Here is a 25263-nt window from a genome sequence, read left to right on the forward strand (position 1 = left end):
TGTACCATGGGAATGCCTCAAAAATACCAGTCAGTTTGCCAAATAAATACACATACATAGGAATACCACAATAATAGAAGAAGAGAGCATGGCAGATTTTGAATACCCGTGACACAACCAGGCAAAAATGTGGCATGGGAATACCCAGTAATACCAGTAGCAGAAACAGTGTGCACACCATAGTCATCACATTGAGATGCATGACCCCAGACCAGGGCTTGGAAAATTAGGAGCATTGATCATACACATGCCACCACAGCAATACCAGACCTCTGTCTGTACAGCCTAGCTACAAGGATCCACCTGACAATAAACTGCCATAGGCTGAAGACTTTGTCAATCACATCTTAGTCCTGCCCAATGTAGTACTCTTTTCTTACCTAATGATCCTGGCTTCATGGGTCTGGCCTCCCGCTTGAGAGCCAATACTAGCATTGCTCTGCATTCAGGACTACTTGACAACGATAGCCCTCTCTACCCACTCCAGTGGCTATCACTCTATGTGTTAGCACATTAATCCCAGATCTAATGGCTTGGCCAATGCTTGTTTTATTTTGGCGGGCCTTATCTCTGGCTTGCTCAAGCCCCCTTAAAGCACGGCATTAGCACAGGAATAGTATGGAAACACAAGAAGAGAGTGTGCTATAAAAAACACCCATTAAAGGAAAATCAGGTCAGCACCAGAGTAGGGGGTGGCAAACATACAACACTACCCTAAGAAGGGCATGGCAATAGGAACAGCAGGGCAACCCCAACCTAAAATGTGTCAATTGTACAACCTCACACGCAGAGTACCGTGTGATAGGCTACAGTGCGTCAAATCCAGGTAATCACCGCAGGATTGCACAGCAACACCAGATTTAAGATCACCTTACAAGGAACACTGACTGGAACAACCAGAGAAATCCTAGACAAGGGTCGGATTGGTAAAATGGCCGATGAATTGCAGTTGTAGGCCGCTTTTCTGGGCAGCATGGAGGCCGAGCAGCATTGAGGCCAATTTGGGCTGTGTCTGTGCTCTTCAGATGCCTCCAGCGTCCCAGTGGGGGTTTGAGCAGCCTTACCGGAGGCAAATGGGTCTCTGTTACCTCTCTTTTACCAAGTGGACAGAGGTGTCATTCGCTGTCTCTTGCTTGGCCGGCTCATTAATGTATGCGGATTGAGCAGGGGGTCTGAGCATAAGTGGCCTTCCTTATATTCAGGCGTGGTTCACCAGTGTGAACTAATCCATCCACAATTAGTCCTGGCAACAAGTAAAGTTAAGAAAACATGCCTCTCTTAGACAACCCTCCACCTTCTTTTCATAATACTTAAAACACTGAAGCAGTGTTTTGCGAGAAGGCGAAATTCGCAAATGTGGACCACTTTTTTTAGGCTGTCTGTGCCTATTTTGCATCCCAATCCAACCCTGTCCCAGACTTGAGCATCCCAAATGCAGGGACTCCCGTGTGAAGGAGCAGCCAGAACAGGTCAGAGTGTGCCAAATATTGGGACAGAAATGGAGCAGAAATCCCAGCTGGCCTGCATGACTGAGAACTAAGGCGTTCATTGTGTGCACCAGCACTTCCCCATTGTGCATTCCCTCAGATGTAGGACGTGCACGACATAGTGACGCACAGCGAGTTGTAAGAGCAGGGTCGTGACTAATTAGCGACTTGAGTCTGTCTAATAATCGACAGACGGACTACTATGGGTAGCATCCATTCATGCAGGCCTTTTTCATTTCAGTTTCAGCAGCGAGAGTCCTACGGCCTCTCTATTGTGATCAGTGCATTGTTGGGGGGATGGGGCAACAGTAATGGGCGTCCCACCGCTCCGGCACTAGCTACCCTGCTGCCTTTCCATATCAGCTCTGCTGTTATGTGAAGCGGACAAAAGTTCGCCTTCGCAGCACGTGCACAAACTCAGGTCTTTTAGCCACCTCAGATACCTAATGACTTTGAACAGGCTTCCTCTCCCTGACAGATATTATAAAGGCCTGCTCAGCATGGTCAGGCATCAGTGGACAGGGCGAAGACCTGCTCTGCGTACAAACACTCACAGACATCTCAAAGCCTTTTACTACTACATGTTCAAGTACTCGTGGACACTGTGTGGTCAGGCACATGTGTATATTGCATGTTTAAACCCTCATGGGCATTGCATACCTACAGCCGGTAAGACCTGGCATCCTTGACTAGTTCTACCCTAACGTTTTGCCTTCAGCCCTCCTGTTTTGCTGACTTCTTTGCTGGCTTTAGGACTCTGTGCACTTTACCACTGCTAACCAGTGCTAAAATTCTTGCGCTATCTCCTTAAATCATGGTGAATTTGGCTTAAACCCAATTTAGCCTATTACATTTACTTGTAAAGTTCCTAGTAAAGTGTTAATACATGTGCCCAGGGCTGTACATTAAATGCTAATAATGAGCCTGCAGCACTGATTGTGCCACCCACTTAGGTAGCCCTTTAAACATGTCTCAGGCCTGCCACTTCAACCTGTGGGTGCAGTTTTAAACTGTTACCTTTACCTGACAACGTAAACCTTTTGCCAGATCCAAACCTTTTCTTTTTAACACAAATATGTCACTCCTAGGATATTTAAAAGGTAGGACATGTGTTTTTAAGTTTTACATGTTCTGGTAGTGAAAATCTCATAAATTTGTGTTTCACTACTGCAAGATCTACCTTTCCTATAGGATGACATTGGAGTGACCTTATTACACTTAATACACTGCAACTTCCAGTTGGGAGTAGGTACACAGGTCGTATTTAGTATCTAAACAATTGCAATTAAAAAAACCTCTTAATATTAAAATCAGATTTTTTTATCACAGTTCTGAAAATGCCACATTTAGAAAGTTGTCATTTTCTTGTCCTAAAGATTTGGTGCCTGTAGCCTGATCCTGGGCCACATGACTAGGTGTAGCTGGCAGCTGACTTTATGTATTGTTCTTAGACAGAGAGAGACAAAGTAAAGATTGGTGTTGGCAGGGTGGCCCGCTCTGACTTAACGAGGGGAGGGAGCTGTCATCTACAACACTTGCACATCACAAAGGCTCTGCATGAGCACTCTGCCAAAGGGTTTGTCACTTGTCTTTTGTGACCCAGACAAACTGGGGCTAGGATAGATGAAGGGGATGTTTGACACCTCAGGGGTGGAAACCTCTAGAAGCAGAAAATAGGTACAAATATTGGACAAAGACTGCTTTGCATATGGCTGGGTCCAAACTGGGGTGGTGAAGTGAGCTAAAGAACGATGGATTAAACCCAGATCTTCGACTGGGGTGAGTGGTTCAAAAGTTTGAGCGCTGCGTCCACCATCTCCTTGTGTTTGACATTCTCTCCATGTTCAGGCACACATGGACATTGAAAAAGCCTTTGCTGCATGTTCATTAACCAAATAACATTAAACATGTCTTCTCTACATATTTAAACACTCATTGATATTTCAAAAAGCATTCTCTGCATGTTCAGACACTCACAGACATTAAACTTGCCTTCTCTACATGTTGAGGCACATGTGGACATTAAATGTGCCTTCTCTACATGTTCAGGCATGTGTGGACATTAAATACGCCTTCTCTGCATGTTCAGCCATTGCTGGACATTAAATATGCCTTCTCTACATGTTATGGCAGGTGTGGACATTAAACGTGCCTTCTCTACATGTTGAGGCATGTGTGGACAAGAAACGCCCTTCTCTACATACACGTGCACAAGTGGATAATAAACATGCCTTCTCTACATGTTCAGGCACGTGTCGACATTAAACGTGCCTTCTCTACATGTTGAGGCATGTGTGGACATTAAATACGCTATCTCTACATGTTGAGGCACGTATGGACATTAAACGTGCCTTCTCTACATGTTGAGGCACGTGTAGATATGAAACGTGCCTTCTCTACATATACGGGCACACGTGGGCAATAAACATGCCTTCTCTACATGTTCAGGCACGTGCGGACATTAAATACACCTTCTCTACATGTTGAGAACGTGCGGACATTAAATACGACTTCTCTACATGATGAGGCACGCGTGGACACCAAACAAGCCTTCTCTGCATATGCAGGTTCTTATGGACAATGAAGAGGCCTTTTCTACATGCTTAGTCGGTGGGGTACATCACAGTCCCCTTTCTATCATCCAGTCACATGCATTACATGTTCAGGCACACATGGACATTGAAGGGACCTTTTTAACACATTCACCACTCCCAGGCATCAAAGAGGTCTTGTCTTCCCTGCATGTTCAACAAGCGTGCGGACATTACAGAGAACGTCCCTGCTTGTTCAGGTGTCTGCAGGTGGCGAAGAACCTAAGTCTTTGCTGCGGTGAAGCAGAGGAAAAACCCTGCCTGCCACAAGCAGCCTCTGTGTCAGGTTCACTACCCGGTATTACATATAAGAGCAGCGCAACGAACCAGCTAACAAGAGTCAAGGCAGCATCCCAGCCACCTTTCCCACTGCCAGACCCTTGAACTAGGAAGGTATTCTCTGCCCCACCCACTGCTGGAAGGAATGTATCTGCGCTATGATCGTGCGTGAAACTGCAAGGGTGGGGGGTGTAACAATGGGGGGCTCAGGCACTTAATAGTCAAAACGTTCTCTTTAGATGTTTAAAAACAGCAAGAGTCCGAGAAGCATAACTTCCGAGTAAACTGTAAGATCTATAAACTATGCCTACTGCCTCAACTTTTCACTTTAGTCACTTTGATCTATTTGAGTTCGAAAACACATCAGTGGACTAGGGTGACCAACTGCATGGGTGCAAATTCAGGACGGTGAGTGTAAAAATTCAGGACAACAGGTCAAAATTCAGGACAAAAATTCAGGGCAAAAGGTACGTTTTACACACACATCAGAGGAGGTTGCGGAATATTGTATATGAAAGAAAATAGGCAACCAAAATACGTTTTTTATGTTCCAGAGGAACAGAGAACAAGAATAACTTTCTATTTGCAGGGTTTCTTTTTTGCCAAACTGAGTTGTAAACAGTTTATCACACTTGCAAGGATGAATAGCTTAGCAAGCCCTGACAAGATTCAGACCTGTGAGTTATAGGATATACCAGTGCTTTAAATGGGCCGGTACTCACCGGTACTGAGTATCGGCACGTCCGAATTGTTTTGCTGTCAGTACCGGCACTTCTATGTAGCCAGGAAGAGTACCGGTACCCTGATCCACGGCACAGCAGGCGCAGGTTAGGTTTCTCCTCCAGTGCAGGGCAGATGCCACTCTGCTTTCGAGGAGTTTGTATTAACCGAGCCGCGAAGTAGCATTTTGCAGAGTTGCATCGCCCATTTGAATTTCCCCAGACTGCACGGGTTTGAGATGGGTTGTGTCACGCTGCATTTAACAGGACAGGATCTCTAGACAGACCCTGCACTGTCAATCAGGTGTGCAGCGACCATTCCAGTGATGGCTTTCATTATGTGTAATGAGTTAATCTGTTTTATTGACATAAACGCATTTCTTGTGTGCTTTAATATGTGCTGCAACTGGTACAGAAGTCCTAATGTATGATAATATTTTACCCTTAGCCCCGCCCCTAGCCCCACCCACTTGCCACACCTCTATTTTATTGAGTACCTGCACTTATTTTTTTCCATTTAAAGCACTGGGATATACGGAGGTCAGCAACAGGAATTTGACTCACCGAGTCATCTTACAGTTTACAGTGCTACTGCACACTTTCCCATACTATTTCATAAAGTAGAAAATGTATACTTAGAGGACCATATTCCCTTTGCCAAACTTCTAGGTGGCTATCCTACGGCTTTCAATGCAGCAGTTGAAAATAAATCGGACATCAGCTGGTATTTAGCAGTTCGATCTCTGTACCTTTTTATTTCTCAGGTTTGCTTTATGCTTCTCTGTGTCGCTTGAACTCCTCTTTCACAGCGTGCTCTGTCTTAGTCTCATACGGCCACATGCATCAACCTATTTAGGAAGTGCAAACGGTGCCAATCGGTAAATTCGGCCGTTTGCGCTTCCTAAATAAGTTTTTGGGATGCATGAAACAATTTTTGAAAATCCGCATTTTTTTGCAATTCCTAAAAATGCGAATGCATTTAAGGAATCGCATTTGTGCGATTCCTTAAATGCAATGCATGAATTTGTAAAAAAATACGAATTTTGAAATAGGAAGTGCAAATTAACACGAGGTTGACCCTCGTGTTAATTTGCGAAATTCTTTAAAAAAGCACAAAAATGCATTTTGGAAAGTGTCATGTTACACACACACATGTCCTTTGGACATGTGTGTGTGTGAAACTTGCACTAAAACAAACATTTCAAGGGTGCAGGGGGGGTCCTTTGGACCCCCCTCAGCACCCTTGCAATGCATCAACAAAATGTCATTGGCAAAAAAATTATTTGCAAAAAGGCATTGATTCCTATAGGCCTCTATGCCCATAGGAATCAATGTAATGCCATTCCTTAATTGCGATTTGCAATTAAGGAATCGCAATTTCCGAAAATTAAGAAATCCTAAAAACTTTTAGGATTTCTTGATGCATAGGATTTTGCAATTCCTAAATTGCGATTCCTTAATTTTCGCAATTTAGGAATTGCAAAATCCTGCAATGATGCATGTGGCCATTGGTCTTTCAATAGATTTTCGAGTTCATGAACTCTGTCTACTAACTGTACCTCCCAAAAACAAAATATCGTGTCATCAGGAAGCTCCCAGGATTGCATCAATAAACGCCTCCCAAGCAGACTTTCACACATTTGCATTTCTTTGGGGAAGCTGCCACCCTGGGATTATTTCTTTTCAGCCGTCTGCCCCTCCCTCCAGAATGGAGCACAGGAGACTCACTTGCACATCAGCTGGAAATCTAAATTGTGTAAATAAACTTTTATACTTTAGCTGTGAGTCTGAAACTCAAATGCTGTCCGTGACGACATTCAGCAGCCTAATTTATGGACTGTCCGTGAAAATTATGGACAGTTGGTCACCCTACGAGTGGACGTCAGCAGGGCCGCTTTAGCGCACAGTACAACAAGGCTTTTGGCGCCCCCACCCCTCACAGATTCCCTCACTACAACCTGGCAAAAGTGACCCTCATCTCTCCATAGCCCCTCTCTCACATACATTTCATTTGTTTTAAAGCGCTGGTAAAGGCTGACTCTACTAATCCACTCGGCTGTCCAGAGCTGTCAGGGCCGGACTGGCAATCCCCCGGTGCACCGCAAGGGTGGGGGCCGTTTTTGTGCCCCTGGGGGCCGTCTTTTATTACCGTGCCGTTTTTGCAGCATAGCTGCAAAATCGGCCCTGTAACTAAATCGCCCGAAAACCGGCCCTGGCAAAGAGCTCGGTCGCAACCCCAACCTCCCCCCGTGGCCGGCCAAGCACTTTGCCAGGGCCGGTTTTGGTTCCCAGTCTGGCACTGAGAGCTGTTCTTTGCAGGAGGCATATTCACCCTCTGCGCTACTTTAAGGCGCATTAAAACTGCAACTAGGCAAACTCCATTTCTCTCTCTCTAGCAGGAACCTTACTCAAAAAAGTTATCTTGACATTTTTATTACTGCCTGAAAACTGGATGCACATGGAACTCTGTGACAGGTGCCTTACAATTGTAGGTTATTGCTTAGCACAGCGTCCCTTGCTGAGGTCGCTCCCCCCTTCAGGTCAGCACCTAAAGCCGGCGCTGCATGCCAGGAATAGGTTTAGTGTACCCATGCAATATAAGTAAAACCCTCTGGGATGATCTAAAAAGTGGCTTCAGATCAACAGCCACGAATCCCTCATCGACTCACCAGGAAGGCCAAGATAGCACCTACCTCCGCTCTGCCTCCTCCGTAACTCAAACAGTAATGGGCTGCAGCCCTTCTTTCTCAAATAGCTCCCACCTATCCAATGTCGATAGAGAATGTTAACTCAACATATATAATTAAATATTTAACTCAACATGCTAACTGGCCAATGAAAGCCTTACTGGATGTCAGGAATGGTGCAAGGATTTTCAGAAATAGAATTTCGCCCCCTTCTGTATACAAGGGAAGAGTGCAACTCTCTGCTTTCTGCAGTAATTTCGCTCAACCACTAGGTGGCACCCTCAGGCTGATGCCTGTTGGGCATCTGGAACTTGAGCCCTTTTGCAGAAATGATGCCTTCTCACACACACATCTGTCCGGCACTCACCGTGTACAGCTCATTGGTGACCTTCTGCAGCTCTTCGTGCATCTGGAGCCCAATTTCTTTGCTCTGCAAAAGATAAGAAGAAACGTGAGCTGGCTGCGTCATAGCTCTGTATTGCGCAGACTACTGGGACACAAACAAGTTTGAGTGCATGGCATGTGAACACGATAAGGCTGAGCGCCCTGTAGTAGGAACCGGTGGCGGCGGCCACTAACAAAGGGTGGTGAGGAGGGGGGAGTGCATTCGAGCGGGGCATTCTAGTAATAATTAAATAAAGAACTTACCTGAAGCCGGCGGCCGCCTCCTGAGCCACGTCGCTCCTGCTATCCTCTTACTGGTCCCAGCGGCCCCTGGGACAGACTCCCATCCAATCCCTGTGCTGCAGAGCAGCGGGGGGATTGGCCTGAGCGGGCTCAAAAGACGCTCCGCTCAGGTCATAGAGTCTCTGGGGTTACTCCGGCCCAGCTGCATTCAGCAGCCGGGTTGGAGAAACCTAAATGCGCATGTGTGTTTTGGTCAGACTGAGATGGCTGGCCAAACACAAGCACTCCTCCTCCCACCTCCCATGCCCCACCCCTCCTGGTTCAGAGCCGGCAAACGAAAAATAAAATCGAAAATCGTTTTATTTTTCATTTGCTGGCTCAGCGCCAGATAGTGAGGCGACGCTCCTTCACCATTGAGGAGGAACCGCCGCTTGTAGGAACAGGTCCAGTTCCAAGGGGGCCAGGAGCACAAGCACGAGGGTGTGATGTGGTCATGGCGCTTACCTGACTGTGAATGGCGGCAAAAGGGATTGCGCCGTCACAACTGTTGTTAATAAAGGGTGTTGGGCTAATTGGTTAATTGGGGGTGGGATTTGTTTGCCTAATAAAAGAGTCGTGGTTCTGCCAGAACGATGAACAGTCTTACCTGCGTGTCTTGGTGATTACTACCTGCAGACATAACATCTTGGCGACGAAGGTCCGGAGTGTTGCGAGGCTGTTCTCCCGCTTTTCTTCTGGTGCAGCAGTGGATTGGCGGTGTTTCTACACGGCGATTTGTGTCTCTATTCAGCGTTGTGGGCGCCTGGTCCGGCGTTTTCCTTGCTCCGTGACTGGTGAGAGGTGTCTACCTTCCCTCGCCTGGCCTGACGGTGTTTGGGGGCGTGGTTGGATATGCTCCCTGCTGAATGTGACTTGAAGTTACAGCGGCTGTCTCTGCTTGTGCCAGTCTTGGAGGTCTGACAGGCTGCTTCTTTCATCTTTGGCGCCATTTGACCTGGCAAAGTCCCCTGGTGGGGTTTCACTGGACCTGAGACAGTATTGTGCATGATAGTGCGGTTTTGCTGCATCTATTGTGGCTGGAGTGCCCGGCTGGTGCGGGCATTCTTGCTGCACTTTTGGGCACGCTTGGTGATTCGTCCAGGAGGGCGCAGTCATGTCTACGGTTCCCCCGGTGGAACACTTCTTGCTGGATGGCCCCCCGTCTGCGCAGGCTGCGCGGTGGAAGGAGTGGGTAGATCGTTTGGAAACCTACTTTGAGGCCATTGACCTGGATGTGGAGAGGAGGCGTCCAATGCTATTGCATCTTGGTGGGGCAGCCATTCATTGCTGGGGCGGTCGGTGGTAGAGGAGACGCCTCATACTTATGACACTCTGAAGCAGGCCCTGACTGCGCATTTTGAGCCTCAGGCGAATCCTGATTATGAAAGGTTTCTGCTACGCCAGGCAAGGCAGATGCCCACCGAATCTGTGGATGTCTTCTTTGCCCGATTGCGGGTGTTGGCCAGCACGTGTAGGTTGCCCGGTGCGGCAGATGAGATACAGGCCCCATTAATACAGGGCTGTTATTCCAGCAAGCTGCGAGAGGCGATACTACAGGTGCCTAATATGCCGATGGAGGATATGTTGACCCGTGGTCGGTCGAAAGAACTTTCAAGGGTTAGGGCAGCCCATATGGATGCCGCTCTCCAACAAGTGGTGAAGACGGAACCAGTAAATGCTATGAGGGTTCAAGGGTCAGAGAAACAGAAGATGATACCTCATAAGATGGAAAGACGGCGGACATGCTATGGATGTGGGGGCTCATTTCCTCACTCTGGGACCTGCCCGGCGATTGGGAAGCGGTGTTCCAATTGCAATAAAGTGAACCATTTTGCAAAAGTATGTCGTTCAGCTTCTGTCCGGGGGTCCATTCCTGCGACTTCCGCCCAAGTATATGCTGCTCTTCCTGAGTTGGAAGATATGGATGATGATGGAGAGGTTATCCATGTGCTGCATGCTCTACAGCCTGGGGGTGCAGTACAGAGGGGTTTGCCCAAATGTGATGTCAAGGTGGATGGTCATTTGGTGCCGGCTCTGATTGACACTGGCGCATCCATTAATGTAATGGCTGAATCCATGATGAAGGGACTGCCAAGCTTACCAGTGTTGAGTGGTACGTCTGTTAAAGTGTTCGCTTTTGGAGCCAGTGAGCCTCTTGTGTTAGCCGGTGTATTTTCTGCGGTGATTTCTCATGGCACCCAATCTGTGGAAACAGATATATATGTCACCAAGGAGGGTCATGGGATGCTGTTAAGCTGTCAGACTGCTGAGAACTTACATCTGGTGGTCTTTGCGCTGGCTATTCATCAATGGACTATGGAGGACTTGTTAAGTCAGTACTCGCAACTGTTTGAAGGCATAAGTTGTCTGAAGGACCGGATGATAAAGTTGCACATTGATGAATCTTGTCGACTAGTGGCACTACGCCATAGGCGGGTGGCTTTCCATCTTCGGCCGAAGGTGGAGGCGGAGTTAATAAAATTGGAAGAAGCTGGTATTATTGAGAAAGCAGAGGGTCCGACTCCGTGGGTATCCCCAATTGTAGTTGCCCGCAAACCTAAACAGCCTGGAGAGGTCAGAATCTGTGTGGATATGCGATTACCCATTCTGGCAATTAAACGGGAGCGTCATCTTACTCCTACAGTTGCTGATATCGTGGTGGAAGTCAGCGGGTCCAGGTGGTTTTCTAATATGGACCTCCGTGCTGGATATCATCAGTTGATGCTTGACCCTAATTCCCGAGGAATCACTACTTTTTCCACCCACGTTGGGCTCAGGCGTTATAAACTATTGAGTTTTGGCATCTCTAGTGCTGCAGAAGTGTTTCAGGACACTATTCGAGGAGTGCTGGCAGGACTGGAAGGAGTATTTAATGTCGGCGATGACATTTTGGTTCATTCTCCCACTTTAGATGGGCACCATAGTCGTCTGAAGGGCGTATTCCAATATTTGCTGGATCATGGATTAACTTTACATAGAGAGAAATGTGAATTTTTGAGAACTGACATTTCATTTTTTGGTTACCGATTTTCACAGGACGGCGTATCTCCTGATCCTTTGAAAGTGTGTGATATACAGACTGCTGCTGCTCCTGTCAATGTATCTGGGGTGAGAAGTTTCATGGGCATGGTGAACTATTGTGGACGCTTTATCCCCGGATTGTCTACTTTGACAGCCCCTTTGCGTGAACTTACAAAATCCAATGTTCCATGGGATTGGGGTTCTGAGTAGGAATCTGCATTTCAAGCTACAAAACGGGCATTATCTGCAGACACTACCTTGGCTTATTTCAATCCATCATTAGACTCAGAACTTGCTGTGGATGCCGGTCCCGGTGGATTGGGGGCAGTTTTATCTCAGCGTCAAACTAATGGGGAATTGGCTCCTGTAGCATATGCCAGTCGTGCTTTGACTGCTACTGAGCAGAGGTACTCTCACATAGAAAAGGAGGCCATTGCGGTGCTGTGGGGAAGTCGTCATTTCCATTTGTACTTATATGGTCAGCCTTTCTTAGTCTACACGGACCATAAGCCACTCATTCCTCTATTTATGGGTTCTTCATCAAAGCCACCACCATGGATTAAGAAGTGGATTATGCAGCTGCAGGATTACTGTTTGACGGTGGTTTTTCGTCCTGGGGCATTGAATCCAGCTGATTATTTGTCCCGGCACTTTCGACCTGCCTCTGTGTTGGAGGCTAATGATGCTGAGGAGACCGAGGAATATGTACGGATGGTGGTTGAGCGGTCTCGGCCTCTCCCAATCTCTTTGGAGGAAGTTGTGGATGCTACTGTCCATGACGGGTGTCTTCAGTTATGCCTGGCTGCCGTTGGGACTGGAAAGTGGAACGGAGTCCTAAGTGCCGCCAAGTTCCGTACGGATGACGCCCGATCTACTTTGGTGGCGTTATTTCAAGTCCGGAGTGAATTGACCTGTTCCCCGGAAGGATGTTTACTGAGGGGATCAAGGCTGGTGATTCCAGCCAGTGTGCAACAGCGAGTGGTGGATCTGGCTCAGGTGGTCCATCAAGGGGTAGTGAAGACGAAGTCCCGTTTGAGATCTAAGTTGTGGTTTCCTGGTTTGGACTCTCTGGTGGAGAACACTGTTTTGGGCTGTGCACTGTGTCAGGCTGCTGGGGGAGGGGATGCTCCCGCTCCAATCATCACTGAAGAGGTTCCTTCTTTTCCTTGGCAGAGAGCTAGTGCTGACTTTGGGTGTTTACCTGACGGTCGTCACATGTTGGTGGTGATCGATGACTTTTCCAAATATCCTGGAGTGGAGATTATGGACATTACCACTGCAAGTCGCACAATTCCTTTGTTCGATAAAATTATGGCAACCCATGGTTTAATTTCTGAATTGCGGACTGACAATGGACCCCCTTTTTCTAGTCATGAATTTTCCTCTTATCTTCAGTCCAGGGGTGTTGTACATCGTAGGGTGACTCCGTTATGGCCTCAAGCCAATGGGGAGGTTGAACGTTTTATGCGGACTTTGAATAAAACCCTTAGGATTGCTGTTACAGACCGTCAGGATTTGGATTGTGCTATCTTTTTGTTTCTGAAGGAGTACCGGCTGACACCCCATTCCACTACTAAAGTCAGTCCTATGTCCTTGTGTATGAACTGTCCTATGGGTGATTTTTTGCCAGTGTTGGAGTCTCATCCAGCCAGTTATGCTGTCGTGGCAGAAGAGCTGAGAAACCGGCAGGCTAAGAATGACAAAGTGGCATTGAGCCGAGGGGCTAAGGCCCGGACATTTGATGTTGGTGATGTAGTAATGATGAGGAATAGGCATCGAAAAGGGAAGTTTAGTTTGCCATTTGAGCCTGAGCCTTGGGTCGTGAAGTCTGTTCATGGAACTAAGATTACTGTGTTGAGGGGTGGGGTAACCATATCCAGGAATGTTTCTTTTTTAAAAAAATTTATGACAGTGGTAATGATGTTCAGGACAGGAGTCACATTTTGTCTTCAGATGAGAGTTCCGTATCGTCAGATTTTGGGGATGATGTACCAGCATGTCTCTCTCCACCATGTCTTCCTCCTCTTCCTCCTCTTGTCCCGGTAGGGGTGGATGATGTTCCACCATATCTTCCTCCTCTTCCTCCTCTAGTCCCGGTAGCAGTGGATGTGGGATTTGGACAGAATGATATAACCCCTGTGTCTCCCGTTTGTGACTTGCCGTTAGGCCCTGAACATCAACCGAGGGGCACGGGTTGCTATCAATTGAGGAATTGTCCTGCTCGTTCCACACGTCTAAGAGATTATGTCACTTATGTAAAATAATATATTCATTTTGCTTTCATTGTAAATTGGGGAGGAATGTGATGTGGTCATGGCGCTTACCTGACTGTGAATGGCGGCAAAAGGGATTGCGCCGTCACAACTGTTGTTAATAAAGGGTGTTGGGCTAATTGTTTAATTGGGGGTGGGATTTGTTTGCCTAATAAAAGAGTCGTGGTTCTGCCAGGACGATGAACAGTCTTACCTGCGTGTCTTGGTGATTACTACCTGCAGACATAACAGAGGGGAGCCCCCTGGGACACCGAGAGCCCATTGACAATTGGGAAACACTCTGTCTGTCTGTTTTTTAAAAGCTTCAAGCGAGTCACTCTCTGCCTAGCTGCATTGGTCCCAGCAATGACTTGATCTGTTTACAGTGTCTGTGTGCGAAAGCAGCAGGAATGGAAAGTGATGTTTAGAAAACAAGCACGGTGAAGTGAAGGAAAGAATCTGAAAAACAGATGGGTTTCTTTCATTTTACTTCCGTTGTGAGGCTATTCCTAAATGTTAGTGCTTTTTAAAACAAATAAAACAGAGTGAACAAAAGAAATGCTTCATTATTCTTAATAAAGAACATTCTAAATACAGAACATTCTTCATAAAAAATATTCTATGAATCATTCTACTTAATTCACTTGCCTTTCATGAGTATAAATATCAATATAGTACCATCTGTAGGGATCTATGTATAACTGGCAAGTCGCTGTTTTCAATCCTAGCCGGAACGTCTAATCCCTTTTCTCCACTCTTGTCTTCTAAAATATTGAAATCTTCTCCCACTCTCTCTTCGCAAACAGATCTTTTTTGCTCTTCATGAATCTCTTAAATCTTACCTCTTCCCCCACCAGCTTTTTTCCTTTTTATCCTTCCCCGTCTCAGACAGGCTAGCGCCAAGGCAGCATTTTGGAGTGTTTTATCGCTCTACAAAACATCCAGTCCAGTGCTTAATTTGAGCTGGTGACTGCTGGTTAGGCCCGGTTGTATGGCATTACAACGCAGGCTTTTACCCCGCATGCCATTACAACACGGGGATTACAACGAAAGACGTTACAACGACTTTCGCTGGAGGGCGCTGGATAGTGGATTAGTTTAATTTTCTATTCCAACTCCAGCCCTCGTTGATAGTAGGGAAGGTGTTGGATAGAAAATTAAACTATTCCCTATCCAACAGCGCCCTCCAGCGAAAGTCGTTGTAACGACTTTCGTTGTAATCCCCGCGTTGTAATGGCAGTGCGGGGTAATCCCGCGTTGTAATGGCTGTTCCCAGTTAGGCCCACCAGCACAGGTACTTATTTTTTATCAGCAGACTTTCACTCAGAGTGAGAGAGAGAAAGGCAGAAAAGGCGAAAAGGAGCAATGCAAATAAAGGAAAACAGTGGCAAATGAAGATAAAGAATCTGCAAAAGTGAGATAATGGGGCAGGGAGTGTAGAGAGAAGGTATAAAGAGGCATGAGTGGGAATCTAGGCCCAGGCAGAATTTCAATTACACTGGTGTGATTTTGGTAATTCCACTTAAGTCTTAGACATGGAATTACCGATAATTACGTGATTACTTATACTCGTGTAATTATGAGTAATTTGGGGGGGGTACTACAGCAAGGGCACATCTAGCGAGCGTGGGCAGCCGTTCATGCTCGCTATTCGTGTTCTACTGCATTTAGTCCTATTTCTTAGTACATAATGCATCATTGTCCATTTTGGACACAAGGGTGCATTTTGCACTAAGAAAATAGTGCTAAATGACAAAAGTTAGATGGGGTATATCCTACCCCAAGCGCACATTTATCAAGCAGCTGCTCGCACTTGCTATTTATTCATGTTCTGTTGCATTTAAAGCAATTTTTTAGCACAAAATAAATTTCCATGCCCATTTCGGAGGCAAGGAGGCATTTTTGCACAAAGAAATAGAGCTAAACTCAGAATTACTCTTCTGGCGTAATTATGCATAATCTCACGTAATTCTCAGGTAATTCCGCATGATTACGCTACACTGAATTATGCGAGTTATGGCCACCTTTAGTGGAATCAGGATTAGACCGTCATGGTATTGGGCAACCCCAACATTTAACTACGAGATTCTGAGAAAAACGTTCGACCTCAGGGGGATTCTTACCTGTAACCATGAGGTCAAACACAGATTCCTGAAGTGGATGCATTAGTCCATTCAACTGCAGGCAACGCAAAAGAGAATACATCCTTTGATGTCTAGTTCAACTGGATATATTCTGCAGACAGCCACTCCAATATCTGGATTGATTTGCCTCTCTCAATCCAATCGCTGATTTTAACCCCTTCGCTGTGGGGTAATTCCCCCACGGTGCAGCGGGGTCCGCGGCGCCGCGGTGCTCGTGACGAGCCCAACTCATCATTACTCACAGTGGAGCTGGGCTCGTCAAGACTATGCCCACTGATTAATTTGCCCTCACAGGCGGGGAATCAATTGCATGTGGGCGGAGCGCAGCCGTTATGACGAGCTCAGCTCGTCATGAGCCCAGCTCCACTGTGACTCATGACGAGCTGGGCTCGTCATGAGCACCGAAGGAGTTAAGGAAAACAGTAAATAATGTTATTTGCAAAGTAAGCTCTCAGACGAGCAGTGTTATGTCTTTGAACCTGGCTGCTAGCCCCGTGAAGTCCTGTCCATGCACATCATGTGTAGTACAAGTACACACAATACACAAGGAAAAGCAATTTATTGAATGCAAGGCATTTCATATTCCCAGAGACTGCATATGAATACCTTGTGGATCTTACTGAAATTTAAAAAAGGGTCCTTTAAAGAAAAGCTGCCCCAATTAGGGCGATTACAAGGAAGGCTTTCAGAACTGTTGTAGAAACCGAAACTACACATCAACCTTATGCTGTGCCATAATATGAGTGGGCTGCCTTATAAATAGTATGTCATTTCACAGAAGTCCCAATGTAAATTGTGACCGGTTTGAGCTGGACCGCACAAATACGCAATGCGCCCGATACACAAAGGGCCTCAGCACTCGTGGCGGCGGCACCGCAGTCGTGGTGGGGGCTCTGCACTCGTGGTGGGACCTACGCAATGGATAATTGCAGTACGGAGGTCCTGCCACTAGTGTGGGCTGTCACCATGACAGCTGGGCCGCCACCACGGCAACACGACTGCGGGCTCTCCACCACGAATGCGGGGCCCCCACCACTACTGCGGGGCCTCCACCATGGGTGCGGAGGCCCTTTGTGAATCGGGCCCACATTGTCTTGGATTACCGCCTACATTTGAGGTAAATGACCACATTTTATATATTTAACAACTGTATTTTTGTTGGCTATTAAAAATCTCTATTTTGTCTCCACACAGCTATTCCTGAGTGTTGGTTTCTGCATTTTCAGCAGCTTCGAGCTACAATCTAGATAAAGGAGTGTAAACCATACTACATCTGTGGTAGAGCATAGCAAGAATGTACCATGGCACCAGCAGAGGAGAGGCAGAGACCTGCAGCTAAACATCTATTCACTATCCCATAGCTTCAAGCACTATCCCATAGCTTCAGGCATCATAAAATTCGTGTACAAAAGCAACTGTGGGCAACTGAGCCAGCTATGAAATTGCACTCGTTTTTCTTGAAACGAGGAAGTAAGGCTTCCCTGGGAACTCTCATCTTTCCTTGGTACAACACTGGTTGAGGTGTTAAAGGGAAGGTAACTAAATGTCTATCCCTCTTCCTTAAGTCCTACAAGATCCACTGGTACAGGAACTTTCATATTCTAGTAACAAGCAGTTAACTCCTCAGGCTAACCAATAATCAAGTCTAAATCTGATTCCATCAGCATGGATAGCTACTAAGGTGCCAGACAAACGTCTAATCCAAGAACAACTGAGATTAATTTATTCACAGCAAAGACACTTCATCAATTTGCAGTTCAGGGACCTATTCCAAGTTCCCAGATGGCGTCAGTCTCCACAATTTGGTCTCCAGAGACGGGATACGGGTGATCCAGGAGCAACACGTAAAAGGATTCAAATATGAATGCATAGATGATGCACACAAAAAGAGGGGGGGCCTGAGGAGGTTTTAAGACCAGCAGGGGATGACTCCCTTCTATCACAACTCGAAAGCGCAAAAATGGACCCTGGGTCTCAGTGTAAAAGAGAAGAGTGCTGGAATGTCCCTTTTTACAGGACAGTTTCCCTCATCCACCCGAGGGTGGCATGCTTCATCGGCGGGTAACCTCCTCGCATTGAGAACCTAGTCGCAATGCGGGCAACAACCATCTCTCTGAGAGGGAGGACCTCAGGGATGTTTTGTTTGTGAGAAAATAGAGGAATCCTAGTATCTTAAAACCTGTAGATGAGGAGGGTGTGGTGAGAGGAAGAGAGAAAAGAGTGAGTGTGAGGTAAAACTGACTCTGTGGTATGCCAAAAAAATCTTTATTGGGGCAACCAGAGGTCAGGATTAAAAAGTGAAACTATGACAGGAGGTTATTCAACCTGTAATAGAACTGTGGGGGTCGACATGTTTCAGCCTTATACCCTACGTAGAGGTGTGACAGCTTTCTTCAGGACCGACATGAAAAATAAGGATATAGGGTGAAGTTTCTCACAAATACCAAATCCAATAAGTGGAAAATATATACAACCAGTGGTTGGAATGGTTCGCCACTCAAGGGTGATTTCTACTGGTCAGCGGACTACCCATGTTTCCGGGTAAACCAGTGACACCGTAAACTTCTGCGCAGAAACTCAAGGTGTCATCCAAATCCTGTGAGGACAGATGCCCAGGGCGTGGATTCGCGCCTCAGAAGGGTGACCACTAGTGAAAGTGTTCAAGCTTCTCTCTTCTTGTGACACCTTGAGCTTCTGTGTCGAGGTTTAAGGTGTCACTGGTTTACCCGAAAACATGGGTAGTACACTGACCAGTGGAAATCGCACTTGAGTGGCGAACCACGCCAACGGGAACGAGCTCCTAAGAAACACTTTGAGCCCCAACATATATTATTTCACAAATTTAGCACTGGTTTTGATTGAACATAACTCATCTGGTGACAACAGTTTGAACTACAAAAGCCCAGGTCGAAACATGGTGGTGTACTGAAATGGACCTGGGTGCCAACTCCAGGTCAGTCTCATCTGCACTTCCAATCCCCAAACACTTACTTCTCTTAGTAAATGTGTGCCTCCTCACTAGAACATTACTTCTTGTCAAGACCCTCCCCTCCAATTTTGCTGTTGCACATGATTGACCCTCCATGAGCTGTGAACATTTCCGGGATGCTCCTTCAGGATGCTCTGAGGGCTATCCCACAGTGCTTAACCCCTTGCATGCGCCGTGAATTTTCACACTGTGCGGGCAATTTACATAGTGGGTGGAATTCGGACAGCCCCCGGCCGTCGTGAGCACACGCCCACCGTGACGCATGCAAGGGGTTGAGCTGGTTAGCCCTGGCAACTGATTAGCTCATCCTGGTCTCCTCAGTCCCTAGTAGCCCCAAAAACAGGCTCACTCAGGAGCAACAAGGTGCACCTTTTTTGGTTTTTGCTACACCAATCAGGAAGGACCTGCAAAGGAAGTGTTATCCACTGATGCATCACTGGAGAAGATTACGATCCAACAAAAGTTGGCCCTCCTCCAGTTCCCGCCTCATTTAGGGCTCGATCACAAGTGAAGTGGTAATCCCACTCCAGCCACGTTTCTAGGTTATACCGCACCTGTGATTACCAGTAAAACCACATGTGGTCATTTCATATCCTCCCTGTTATTCTTCATTACTGGGCCATTAACTCGCAATGGCGTTCCAAATGGCGGGTTGAAACAGCATAGTATTGGTTATTTGAGATGTGGCGTTACTACACTGCCATTACAGTTTAACTAGTGATTGGCCCCTTGGAATGTTGGGAAGGAAGAGGTTCTGATGGTGGAGCTACTGTCGGCTTTACCCTTGGGAGCTCCTTTAAGGTGAATACGACGGCGAAGGACATGGTGTTTTTTTATGTCTTATACATAACAAGTCCTCTTTAACCTCTTCCGTATGTCGGACGGCCCCCGGCCGTATGACGTCATGGTGGGCGTGTGTGGAGGACGGCCGGGGGCCGTCCGAACCGCGCCTGTGTCGAATTCCTCAGCACCCTGGGGGAATTCCGGCCACAGCGAAGCGGTTAAAGATAATGAAGATAAAGTCTGGAAATGTCCTCTACGCATTGGGAGTAATTTTCAGTGCGTGTGGGGCAATTTTTATTTTATCTTCAATAGACTGCAAATTTGGTTGGGGGGGTCTATCTTCATTGATAGGGTCCTGCACCACATCGATGATGGCCTCCGGTTTTGGATGAAGTCTGTCTTGAGAGAAAAGGTCCTCCCACCAAACCTCTGAAGATGGACTCTTCCTTTTACCGGGGGGTGGCGGGTTGGCTTTGTCTTCTAGGATAAGTCCTGCCACCACCTGTGCAATGAAGGAGTCCAACTTTGGTGGTGTGGCCTATCTTAATGGATAAGCTCCTGCCACCACATGTCTGGTGATGGACTCCAGCTTTGAGGGGTGTCCAAGGTCCGACCATCACATCTCCACTGATGGTCCACAGCTTTGGATGGAGGGGGGGTCTATCGTCTGAGATACGGTACATTCGCCCCTCCTCTGTGGTGGAATCCAGCTTTAGCAAGGTCTGTCTTCAAGGATACAGTCACGCCACCCTAGCTCTGTTGAAGTGGTCTAGCTTTGGAGGGGTCTACCTTTAGGAATACGGTTCTGCCACCACACAGTTTTTTCCCCTCCGAAGCAGCTCCCGCCATTGACACAGAAGCCATTTTAGCAATGTCTGTTGGACAATATTACATAACTCAGGCCCAAATACAAAGTCACAGTACAGCCTTCTCATAGGTTCCAGAACTAAAAAAAAAACTTAAACGAAGCCACACTTCAACAAGGACGCATGGCTGATGTTTTGGATTTTAAGTTAATAAACTAACGCACTCTAGCAGGTACAGGGCTTTAATTGGGATGAAACAACAGGGGGGGTCTCTCAAAGGGGTGTGGCCGATGTAATTAAGGGCGTGCCTTAAAAATACGTAAGCTGAAAATCTGTGCTTGGCTTAGTGTCCCGCCCGACTGGTATTTTGCTGCTTGATACACAATACAACAAGCAAAATTACACCTACAACAAGCCCGTACTATTGGCTTTGTCATTGCTTGTTAGTTGCATAATATAAATAAGCAATAACTATGGATTTGTTGCATAACATATTGAAAATGCATCAGTTCTGAAATGATGAGACTGTGAGAGAACTATAACGAGTCTCTTTGGAGTTACCTCAAAGGCAGTGAAGGGTGGTACTGCTGCAGAGTTAAGATTTGTCTTTTTTTCAACCTGAGGGTGAGGGCAAAAATGGAGAGCCCGATAGGGACCCGTCTCAGCACCTGCTTTATAGAACTGCTGATGCTGAGCACCAGCAAGACCCGGCCCACTTAAAGCCCTGGGTAGTTGTAGTCTTGACTTTCACTGCTGACGCATTGGACTAATCTATCGGATTACACGAAAACTGCTCTAGTGCTGAACTAGAGGCGTACGTCTTTGGTGACGATGGGGCATATTACCAAGGGCTTTATCTCCGCTTTTTTGGCTTTAAAATCCAAAGAAGCGGAGATAAACATATCGCCCTATTAACAACAGGGAACATGCAAAATCGCATGTTAGCACCCTTTTTCACTACGCTTTGCTTTGCATTTCTAATGAGATGCAAAGTGGGCGTTCCAGAGCAAAATAATAGGAGAAATGGCGCTAAGCGACATTTCTCCTATTATCAAGCTTCACGCTAACCCTGTTAGAGACAAAAAAAGCAGCGCTAACCACGGTTAACGCTGCTTTTTTACGTCTGCTAATTTTCAGACTTAGCCATGTAATCCAATGGGAGGTGGATTACATGGTCAAGTCCACCATGGGCTATCAACAAGGATAGCCCTATCCTTGTAGTTTTATCGCTGCATTACCAGCGATAACCTCCCAAAATGCCGCTATCGCTGGATTTTTTATTGCCTAGTCGGTTAGTGTTGTTAATAACCAGGCGATATTATCCAGCGATAGCAGGCGTTAAACAAATTAACGCTAAGCGCCCTTAGCGTTAATTTTTCCCTGTTCCTTGTTAATATGCCCCGATATGCGTAAAGCGCACACAACGGTGCACGCGCAGATATGGATTGGGAACACAAACACAGACACGCAGGCGCGCGCAGCGTCAGCTCACATCTATGAATGTTACATAAAGCTGCCGCGCGCTCGGCTGGACCGGCTGATGGCGGCTCAGCATTTGATGAGACTCGATGGGGCGGAAAGTAATGAGTCCCGTTCTGCAGATGGGGCCTCGGCCCATCAGGGCAGGTTTTCAAGCAGAGGAAAGAATGAACGGAGAGAGGTACATGTCATGGACGGGGGGAGGGAGGGCTGTGTGGGAAAGAGGGAGAAGCCGCATGGGTGGGAGGGAGTGCTCTGATAGGGGGGTGCGATTCATGGAGGAAAGGAGAACCCGGTGTGGAAAAGAGGAATAGCTTGAATGTGTGAGAGGTAATTCTCTGACAAGGGTGCAGTTCATGGAGGAGAGGGAGCACACTGTGTGGAAAAAGGAGAATGTCTGCATGTGTGAGAGGTAGCTCTCTGATGGTGTGCAGTACATGGAGGAGAGAGGAGGTGTGTGTGTGTGTGTGTGTGTGTGTTGTGTGTGTGTTTATTCTCTGGCAAGGGTGCAATTCATGGAGGAGAGGGGGCACATTGTGGAAAAGTGAGAAAGTCTGCATGTGTGAAAGGTAGCGCAGGGGCGGCTCTAGGCTCATGGTGGCCCTGGTCAGGGAGCGTAGGTAGGGGGCCCCGGAAGAGGGGGTCGGGGCGGAGCGCGGAGGCCAGTGAAGAGGGGGGTCAGGGTGTTTGGAAGTGGAACAGAGCCGGAGGCCGCCAAATCCCTGCCAGGGGGCGCCACGCAACTATGTAGCCATCGCCAGAGGATTATTATATTAAGGATATATATTGGCGTGGTGGCCCCTGGGGTTTGGTGGCCCTGTGCAGGTGCACAGCTTGCACATGCCTACGGCCGCCCCTGGTTAGCTATCTGATGGTGTGCAGTTCATGGAGGAGAGAGAAGGTGTGTGTGAGTTGTGTGTCTGTTTATTCTCTGGCAAGGGTGCAGGTGAGGGAGGAGTGGGGGTACACTGTGGAAAAGGGAGAAAGTCTGCATGTGTGAGAGGTAGCTCTCTGATGGTGTGCAGTTCATGGAGGATAAGAGGGGTGTGTGAGAGAAAGAGGCCCTGCATGTGTGAGAGGTAATGGTCTGACAGCAGTAGAATTCATGGAGAAAAGTGGCGCACTGTGTTGAAAAAAGAGGGAGAAAGAGAGACTCTATTTGATAGAGGTTATCCCTTTGACAAGGATGCAAATAATGGAGAGGGGCAAATTGTGTAGGAAAGTAAAGAATAGAGTAACAACTTTATTTCTGAGTCTGGAACCCTCTCAGTGACTCTTTTGGAGAGTCAAGCTTGCACTTCTATCATTTGAATGGACAGGTGCCCCTCTCTGAGCCCTTCTGATGTGGCAGGAAGGTGCATCGGGGCAAAGAGAAAGGGCAAGTCATAGCCAGGCTGCCCAATGTAATGGACCCATCTGTTGGATGTGCTGGATCACCACCCTTGATGGAAGTGCTGGGTCCGCCTCCCACAGGGTGGTTGTGCACCACTAATGGCAAGCTAAAGAAGTTTGGTGGCTGTTCCTGAAGGGGAAGGGACTAGGGGGGGGTTGATGCTGGTGGTGACCTGAGCTTTGCCTGCCAGATCCACGTCTCTGGTTATGAAATGACTAGGGTGACTGCAGTATGGGCTGGGAAATCTGGTGTTGACTGTATGCCACTCACCTGGAGTGGCTTCTGAATTTCCTACGTTGGTGAGGAAACTGTTTGGCAGGGGCCAAAAGAACCAGAAAGTGGGCCGCAGACCTACTCTCCTTAAAGCGTTTGATGGCAGAATCCATTTTTCGTTGAGTAGCTATGAGCTATCGAAAGGCATATCCATAACGGAGACCTGTACGTCTCCTGAGAAAACTGTGGAACACATCCACGCGTGGCAAGGAAGCACCCTACTCTTGCCAACCGCTCACTCTAGACAATCAGCTATGTCAAGGCCCGCCCGAATCACATATTTGGCTGCGTCGTGGCTGTCTTGGATAGCCTGAACCAAGGAAGATCTAAGTTCTTCCACGACCACTGGCAAGATCTCACTGGCTGTGTCCCACAGGGCGTGCATATACTATTTTTTTTATTTACTTGCAGCCCGTCCCGACGTTGTCTTGGTATGAATTGCTGCCGGCCAGTAGTATATTGTTTCAGAGGATTTCGTTTTGATAGCATTTCTTATCTGTGACAGGCCTGTGAAAGGCTCCTATTCACAGTGCACTGCTGATGCACTTAAGAGTGTGCGTTCAGTAGTGTGTGAACTCGAGTTTCCCTACTTTATTTTCCTTGCAATATTATATAGCGCAAACTCGACAACATGGCATGAGCACAATTTACATTACAGAAGAACACATTCATTTGTGGTAGGCACGGGGAGAAAAAGCGATTTGCCGGGAATCACAGGATGTTGAGCTGATGCAGAGATTCGAACGTAGCTCCCCATCTCTAAAGTTCGCAATTCTAGAACTTGTGGTGGGAGGTGTGTCTAAAAGTGTATGTCGGTGCTGGGCATCAATGAGAGAGACCTGTGCATTTTTCCAATCGGTTGTGAAAAAATATGAGTATGTTGCTGGAGATGTGGGCCCCCGTGCCACCAATGTACTTACGGGGGAGGGTAAACACCCATTATTCCGCAACTTTCTTTCCGCATACCATCACTCCGCATACTTTCATTACGAAAGTACCATGACTCCGCAATGCCATTATAACACATGGCATTACATTTTATATGCTTTTACCACGCATACATTTACAACGAAATTCGTTGTAAATGCATGAATGGTAAAAGCATGTTTTTTAAAAATGTTTGGATAAGGTAAGTATGGGTATAGGGGTATATGTTTTGGGGTACTGAGGTATATGTTTTGGGGTGTTTGGGTATTTTAAGGGTTCAGATATAGTTTTGGGTTTTGGGGTACAGTGGTATTTTAAGGGTTCAGGGCTAGGTTTGGGTGTTGGGGTAGAGGGGTATTTTTAGGGTTCAGGGCTAGGTTTGGGTTTTGGGATACAGGGGTATTTTAGGGCTCTGGGCTAGGTTTGGGTTTTGGGGTACAGGGGTATTTTTAGGGTTCAGGGGTAGGTTTGGGTTTTGGGGTACAGGGGTATTTTAAGGGTTATGGGTTAGGTTTGGGTTTTGGGGAGCAGGGGTATTTTAGGGTTATGGGGTAGGTTTGGGTTTTGGGGTACAGGGGTATTTTTATGGTTCAGGGGTAGGTTTGGGTTTTGAGGTACAGGGGTATTTATAGGGTTGAGGGCTAGGTTTGGGTTTTGGGGTACCGGGGTATTTATAGGGTTGAGGGCTAGGTTTGGGTTTTTGAGGTACAGGGTATATTTATAGGGTTAAGATGGGTTAGTGTTTAAGGGTGTTGGGGTATTTTATA

At 47.0% G+C, this 25263-nt stretch overlaps 1 protein-coding gene across 2 annotated transcripts in view; it reads right to left on the reverse strand.

Moving 5' to 3' along the window:
- The window catches only part of SRGAP3 (SLIT-ROBO Rho GTPase activating protein 3), a 465786-nt gene that overhangs the window by 113846 nt on the left and 326677 nt on the right, over nucleotides 1-25263 (reverse strand). For both annotated transcript variants that reach the window (XM_078661676.1, XM_078661677.1), the window contains one exon: nucleotides 8131-8193. In XM_078661676.1, the coding sequence (XP_078517802.1) occupies nucleotides 8131-8193 (63 nt within the window). The remainder of the gene's footprint in view (nucleotides 1-8130; nucleotides 8194-25263) is intronic.

This window comes from Lissotriton helveticus, chromosome 9 (genome assembly GCF_964261635.1).
Source record: "Lissotriton helveticus chromosome 9, aLisHel1.1, whole genome shotgun sequence".
Lineage (NCBI taxonomy): Eukaryota > Metazoa > Chordata > Amphibia > Caudata > Salamandridae > Lissotriton > Lissotriton helveticus.